General features: G+C 33.5%; 1 protein-coding gene across 1 annotated transcript; it reads left to right on the plus strand.

The window, feature by feature from the left end:
- The first annotated feature begins 3,176 nt into the window (after positions 1–3,176).
- On the plus strand, positions 3,177–3,524 carry LOC135195310 (uncharacterized). Its single transcript, XM_064221572.1, has one exon. The coding sequence runs from the start codon at positions 3,177–3,179 to the stop codon at positions 3,522–3,524; it is 348 nt and encodes a 115-aa protein (XP_064077642.1).
- The last annotated feature ends 5,362 nt before the right edge of the window (positions 3,525–8,886 follow it).

The raw sequence follows: 8,886 nt of genomic DNA on the forward strand, positions 1-8,886 counted from the left end.
TAATGATCGGTTCACTGATGTAGACATTCATTTGGAACAAACAGACAAACAAACAAATAGACGTTTTTCCCGTACATGGTACTGCCCGGTCTCGATCCCACGACGCAGTACCTTCCAGCCACTCCAATATGAGTTAACAACAATTCAGCTATACTTATATACCCGTCGAGAGCAGGTAAATTGTACTTAGCTTTAAGGCATTGACCCACCTCCACTATGATAGCTAATTGTTTCTTTTTGAACAAGCAACTCTTTTTTTATGAATATGTATCATATTGCTATGATTTTTATTTTATCATTACTAAGCTACAAAGGTCGTTTGAATATTCAATTTATGCTACTTTGGTAATATCCCCGATGGGGAATGATCCCTTCAGTGATCAATCCCCATTATTCTGTTTATCACTAATAATTCCATTCAGCGATTATTCTACATTGGGGATATTTCCTAAGTAGCTTATATATATATATATATATATATATATATATATATATATATATATATATATATATATATATATGAATTTTTATCATATCACTTATTATATTTATATAATCATCATTAAACTATAAATGTTATTTTAATTATCCATAATACCGTTCTAGCTACTTAGGAAATATCCCCAATGTAGAATAATCGCTGGATGGAATTATTAGTGATAAACAGAATAATGGGGATTGATCAACTGAAGGGATCATTCCCCATCGGGATATTACCAAAGTAGCATGAATTGAATATTAAACGACCTTTGTAGCTTAGTAATGATAAAATAAAAATCATAGCAATATGATACATATTCATAAAAAAAGAGTTGCTTGTTCAAAAGAAACATTAGCTATCATGGTGGAGGTGGGTCAATCCCTAAAGCTAAGTACAATTTACCTGCTCTCGACGGGTATATAAGTATAGCTGAAAATCAAAATATACACAATTTCATTGAAATTGTATATTGAAATTGTATATATATATATATATATATATATATATATATATATATATATATATATATATATATATGAATAATTATCACATCACCGTGATTCATATAAATCATTCGAGCTACAAATGTCCTTTAATATCTAATTCGCTCTACCTCGGAATTGATATATTTTCATATATGTACCGAAGGGGAATTTTTAGTTGATAATAATTTCGTTACCTCATGGGATCGAACCACCGTCCAGTGGACGGGAACGAAATCAGGAACGGCCAGTGACATTATCGTACCTGGGAGTGCACATCTATGAATGATAAAGTATAGCTGATCTAACAATGGCCTTGATAATGAGGGGGAATCATCTATAAAATTACAGCTATGGGCCTACTTCAGATTTGGGTATTAGTTAGGTAAACACTAAGGGTCTAGTTCAATTAATTATGTGTACGTTCTTAACCAGCTTAAAAAAGAAAGGATTACACCATATGGGTTCAAGAGGTAAGTAAGGACCCCGTAACACAGATTACAATTAACAATGAGTTAGATCTTTAATTAGATGAAAAGGTGACCGGAGGTTTCTGGGCACGGGGAGTGACGAAAACAATGAAGAGGGAATTTCCCCGTAGCACATGAGGTGATAATCCAGAATGCTCTACTGCAAGTCTGCAACAAAAACAATTGGGAGTTGAACTGATTGCCTAATATGTGGTTGATGATCGAGAGGAGTATGTACAAAAGGTACCTAAGAACTCGATCTTACAAAGAAATTAGTTACGTTACCTATCACTGATAAACACTTTTTCCTGAGGGCCCACAACACAGTAGAATTATAACACAATACAGGAATCACTCGGGAAGTATGAAAGGCAAATAAGTCGGAGACTAGAGATGGGACTGATAACCTTGAAATTTGCACATTACCTTCTGTACGAGTTGGAGTTGTCTTCTTTAGGGGTGCCAGTAAAGGAGGGGTGTGTAAAGGTACAACATAGGTCACATTGGCTAGAAATAGCCACCGTCTCAAAGGGAAGTAGCTCAGAGGAGCGTGAGAAAGTTTTTAAGGCCCTATGTTTGGTACTCTGGCCTTTTATGACCTCAGAGGTGGTTTGCCAGCATCCTGGTAGATTGCAATACCTGTACCCGGCGCAACTTCGCCATGAGGCCAGTCTAGGTTACTATGTGGTCTGAGCCCTTAAATAAACAAAAGGAGATTAAAGGACTAATTCTTTAAAGGAAGTGGTGATTGAGAGAAAGTGGCGAATTTGCCTGTTATATCTCCCCAAACTTCCCGATCCCCAGCCTACCTCGACCCCAACCCAGGGCAGACAAACAAGAAAGATCCACTTGGATTTTATTATAACAAATAAACAGTATTAGGGTATTAGACAATTCTTTTGAGCTATTATTGCGGGTCATTGGTTACATCGAAAATGTCCCACACTTTGGAGATACTGGAAAGGATGACAGATGCTAGACTGAGAGAAGTGCAAATAGGTAAAGAGCAGATGGGATTTATGAAGGGAAGGGGAACAACAGAACGTATATTTTGTCTAAGGCAACTATTGGAGAAATTCGGGGAAAAGTAAAGGGACCTAAATATGGTATTCATTGACCTTGAAAAGGCTAATGACCAGTCCCGAGACAAGAGGTATGGGGGAGTCTGAGGGAGAAGATGGTGCCAGAGAAGTATGTGAGACTGATGCAAGAGCTGTATTTACCAGACAATGTATTTACCAGAGTGATGAGCAGAGTTGGGGAGACAGAGGGTTTTGAGGTGAGAGTAGGATTACACCAGGGGTCGGCTCTGAGCCCGTTTATCGTTAACATAGTGATGGACGTTATAATAGAGGAAGTAGGGGCAGTACATAGGAACATATTGTAAACAGATGATACTGTTCTGTGCACACAGAGCAGGGAAGATCTGGAAATGCAACTGGAAAGATGGAGACAAGTACTGGAGGATAGAGGAATGAGAATAAGTATATCTTAGACAGAATATATGTGTACCACCAATGAGGGGGGTGATAGAGAAAGTATTCAGCTTGATGGAGAACAAATAGAGTTGATAAGTTTAAGTATTTGGGATCTTTTGTTAACACTGGAGGAGGTATGGAAGAAGTAAAACATCGGTTACAGGCAGGCTAGAACAACTGGAGAACAGCCTCTGGAATTCTTTGTGATAGAAGAGTACCGCTGAGGTTAAAAGGAAAATTTCACAAGACAGTGGTAAGAACAACAATGCTGTATGGCACGGAAACAGCAAGCATGAGAAAAACAGAGGAGAAGAAGATGGATGTGGCAGAAATGAGAATGCTTAGGTGGATGTCTACGGTGATAAGAGAAGACAGGACCAGAAATGACTACATAAAGGGGTCAACTAAGGTGGTGGAAGTATCAAAGAAAGTGCAAGAGGGAAGGTTGAGATGGTATGGACACCTGTTGAGGAGAGATGAGGACCCCACTAGGAGACATACTATGGTGATGGAGGGTCAAGGAAGAGTAAGAAGAGGAAGACCAAGAAAGAGATGGAAGGACTGTGTGAGAGGAGACTTACATGAGAAGGGAAATGATGAGGCAGAAGCATAGGATAGAAATAGATGGAAAAGGCTCATCCGAAATGGCGACCCCATATAAAAATGGGAATTAGCTGGGAAGAAGATTGGTTACATCGAAGGTTCTTTCCAAATATTTTTACCAATCGTAATTTATTTTTCAGAATTTTGTCTATATAACAGAAAATGTGTTAGTTTACACTTTGTATTTACTTGAAATATCAAGAGTAATATATCACTTAACTTTTGGGAATAGTTTTTTTAATATCACGGTATCTGAAGAGACATCAAAACTTGTCTTACCATACAAGGTCTTTTTATAACAATCCCTTCTGCATGAATCTCTTTTTATCTTTAAATGAGAACTTTTTGTTCGTAATCACTCTAATTTCAATGAAACTGTATATTCTTGATTTTCCTTTCTACAACATATTCTTCCTTCAGTAATCCTTCATTTTAAAGCATACTATCTTTAAGTTTTAGATTACTAGTTCTGCGTATTGACTGTTTCTCTGAAACTATGAACAGTAAAAAACAATTTGACAGAACTGAAATTCCACGGTGGATATGGAAATGATCACAATATCTCAACTACCCAGTGTAATAAAATATTCAATGATAAAGAAAGCAAGTTATTAAAGAATATAATGAATTAAAATTTCAGCTACATGAATTAGGCATATTCCTATCAATTAACATTTTGACAGACCTAATACCACCTCTAAGGAATGAATATTTAAAGTTAGTGCAACGTTCATAGCTACAAATTGCACATCTGTCACCTGAGACAGAAGAGAGTAAGAGGGCGACAACTTACCCTAATGATTTATTAATAGCATTTTTCATATAGTTCTCCACCTACTATATATGAATCATTGTTAAAGAAAACACACTTCATATGAAATAACTATGGAAATAATGTCTGCTTTACAGTCACAAGAATGGTTTACCAATCGACCACCCCGCCCACACTCGCGCGCCCGCACACACACACACACACACACACACACACACACACACACACACACACACACACACACACACACACATATATATATATATATATATATATATATATATATATATATATATAATGTGTATGTGTGTAAACAATTCACGTGACCGTAAAACATACATTATTTTCATAAGTACTTCTTATGAAAAGAGTTTTCTTGATTAACGATGATTTACACAGGTGGGGGAACTATATGAAAGATAAGTCAAGTAATCAAGACAATGACCTTAATCTTTAGATAGATAGATAGATACATAAACAGATAGATAGATAGGAATTGTTACTCGTTTTAATCAGGGCCTCTAATGAAATAAATCAATTGCCGAGACCAAGACAATGATTTAACCAAGACACCAGATTTTAGGTAATAAACACTCAAAATAGGGGAAACAAAAAGCAAGTACTTGAATGTAATGAATATTTGTTAATAAAATTTTTTCCTTTGAATAAAGTCTCTTTCTGGAGCTTCCACATGACACTAAAATGCAAAAGAGAGACTCTGCAATAAAGGGTAAAGTTAATATGTTCATAAGGGAATGTCATCCTTCTCAGGCCTTAAAAGACCTACTGAGAATACCAGGAGGATACAGGAAAGCGCTCGAAAATGCTAGAGGTGAACCATGCTCACAGGTGGGCAAGTACAAATGCCAACAGAAAAGCTCGCACAGGATGGGACAGGGCAGATCCTCAACACCAACAGGAAGACATGTCGAAGAAAGTGAGAAAGTGAGCGAATACGATGTAAGGTAGAAATACGAAGATAGGAGAGCAAGACTAATATAGAATGCTGAACCTTCCCTCGGGGAACCGACGTAACGATTTACCTTCGCCTGATGAAAAGCTCCCCTTTAATAATGTAAGGGCGACGAGAAAAGCAGCGTAATACCATCAAGCGAGAAGAGGCAATTGCAGACGACGATACCTGGCTCGTTGGGATAAAAGAAAAAAGAGAAACTAGCCGATTAAACAACTATTTAAACATATATGCAAAACCCTTTAGGGGTAGCGAGAGGAACAAATAAGTAGTTTTTCGTGACTTTTGCAACAAATAGAAATTTTTTTTTTTTTTTTTTAACTTTCGTTAAAGAGAAACCAAAGAAATAATATATATATATATATATATATATATAATATATATATATATATATGATGTATATATATGACACACATATATATTATGGCTATATACATATATTATATATATATATATATATATAGATATTATTATATATATTCTATATATATATAGATTATATATATATAGAGATATATATATATATATATATAGTATAGTCTATATATATATATATATATATATATATATATAGAGTCTATATATATAGATATATATATATATATATATATATATTATATATATATATATATATCTGTATATATATATCTATATATAGATATATATATATTATTATTATATATGATATATATAATATATATATAATATATATAGATATATATATAGATATCGATATATATTATATATAATATATAGATGATATATATATATATCTATTATATATAGATATATATTCTATTCTCTATAGATATAACATATATATATATATATATATATATATATATATATATATAAAGATATAAGTAGTTAGATAGGATAGATATAGTGTATATAGATATACATATATATATACATATATATATATATATATATATATATATATTATATATATATATATAGATAGATATATATATATCTATTTCTATATACAGATATCTATCTATATCTATAGTCTATATATATATCTAGGATATATAGATATATATATATATATATATATATATATATTATATTAATCTATATATTATATACGCTATATATATATATATATATAGATCATATATCTATATGATATATATATCTATATATATCTATATCTATATATATATATCTATATAGATATATATTATATAGCTATATATATATATATATATATACTATATATATATAGTATATATATATATATATATAGATAATTCTATATATATATCGATATATATATATATATATATATATATATATAGATATATATAGCTATTATATATATATATATATATATAATTATATATATATATAGATATATATATAGATATCTATATATAGATATATATTATATATATATATATATATATATACTATATATATATATATATAGGATATCTATATAATATATATATAAATATATCTATATATATATACATATATATATATATATTATATATATAGTTAAGCTATAAATGGCTTTTAAAATATATCGATCTCCCTCAGAAGAATATATTTTCATTATATGTTAGCGGAAGGAAATATTTTAGTTGATAAGAAATTAAGAAATTCATCAGCTCATGGGCGTGTACCACGGAACCAAGAATTCAGGACGTCCAGTGAAGCGCTTTATCCAAAAGGCTGTAACATATACATGAGTCAAGGTGATGTGATAAGGTTAAAAACTTGGCTAAGTGTGGCAAAAGCACTACAAAGTTATCAAGTTCGAGGTGGGTTGATGCCAACTCTAAAGAATGAATATCAGAGTACAACAGGGATTTATATGTGACGGGCGGCATTAACTTATACCTCTCACAATAGCCTTGTGGATGAAGAGCTTCACTGTACGTCTTGAATTCTTGGTTCCATGGTTTTTTCCCTTCGTTTACATGTATGAAAAATATTAATTCTGAAGTAGAGTGGATTAGATATTAAGGGACATTTGTAGATTATTGGATATATATAAGTCACGTTTATGTCATAAGACTCATAATATGGCTACGTGTGGGAAAAGTACAAAGTTATCAATGTTGAGGTGTGTTGATGCCGACTTTAAAACAACGAATACCTGAGCGTGACAGGGATTTGTAAGTGAGAGGCGGCGTTAACTTATACCTTTCATGATAGCCTCGTGGGTAATGAGCTTCACTGCACCACCAACATTGTAACTTTATCGAGTGCAACTATTGTGTTATTTACAAGACCATATGACTCAGCTGTGTTGATGAGTGTAAAATAAGTGTTGTAATATAGGGAGCATATTCATTTCATGGGAAGGTGTGTATTTCCTTGTAAAACATTATGTGTGCAGAAGAAATTCGTTTTTGGTAACCCTTACCCAGTAGCTCACTCAGACATCTAGACTTACCATCACACATTGCAACGTAGCCAATTCCCGAATTTTATTCTTTGAACTCAGTATTGCACATTTAATATTGTTAGTATCAGTCTGTTAACAATTAATGTACACATCATTTTAAAGAAACGTAAAATAAAAGTCTTTCATAATCTTAAAGACAAAATTAGTAACGTAAAATGCAGTCTGAGTTGATTCATACTTAGGTTTTGTGGCCAAAACATCAGACCAAGTAACTCATTCATTCTAGTGTTCACATGACCATTCGTCTTCTTGTTTTGACAGATAAGTGACCTTGACCGTTCAGTTTAAAACCCAAGTGGAGAGTAATCACTTTTCCTTTTCACTTTAGTTCACTGTTAGACAGGTAGTGGGGACACTCCTATTTGTTCTATGTTCTATATACATTGGAAATTCAGTTAACTTATCTATGAATTAGCGAACCTAGTATTTTTTCCTCTTACAAGAACAGTCCTATTTACTTTAATTTTTGTGCTTATATTGATTTGTATATACACAAACGATTTTGTTTTACTACCGTGAGAAGAACAAACCCTTTAAACCATCAACCAGGACTGCTTTGACAACTGATGATTCCCGTTTGGAATCTGTAACACAAGTTGTGTGTAATCTTTTTGAAACACACCTTTGCAGAGTTTGAGAGACTCCCCTACTTGCTCTAGTGACACATTTGGTGCCTTTTGTTCCATAAATCTCCTATTGGTGTATGGTAGTGACCTTTTGTTGAGTGTTTGGAAAACACTGTTCGTTCCCATAGCAGAACTCATTGAGAGTGCCACCTGGAAGCATTATTTGCTTAAGTATACTGGTGAGAGCGCCAGTTATCAATCTGTGTTACTTACACATCTGTGTGCCACCTGAAGTCTTTGTGCTTAATGTACTGGCGAAAGTGCATGTTTGAAAGCCAAAAGTCTGTTTTGCTTATCTACCTTGCTATCTACATTGCTGAGTGTCTGAGTACACTGTTATGCTCCCGTTGGAAGCACTACGCACATTCTAATGTGCCACCTGCTTAAGCACTTTTGAGAGGTGCCACCATGTTCTGGGAACACTCTGTCTTGCGAGACACCCTATGAGCGCTACCTTCACCTACACTCCAACCCCGACCTTATGAGTACCACCTCTGTTGACACTCCTCCATGCTCACCCAAGCAAAACCTCTGAACTTTCTACTGTGACCTGTTGAGTGCCAGTGGGTGCCTGATACA

This window comes from Macrobrachium nipponense, chromosome 16, assembly GCF_015104395.2.
Source record: "Macrobrachium nipponense isolate FS-2020 chromosome 16, ASM1510439v2, whole genome shotgun sequence".
NCBI lineage: Eukaryota > Metazoa > Arthropoda > Malacostraca > Decapoda > Palaemonidae > Macrobrachium > Macrobrachium nipponense.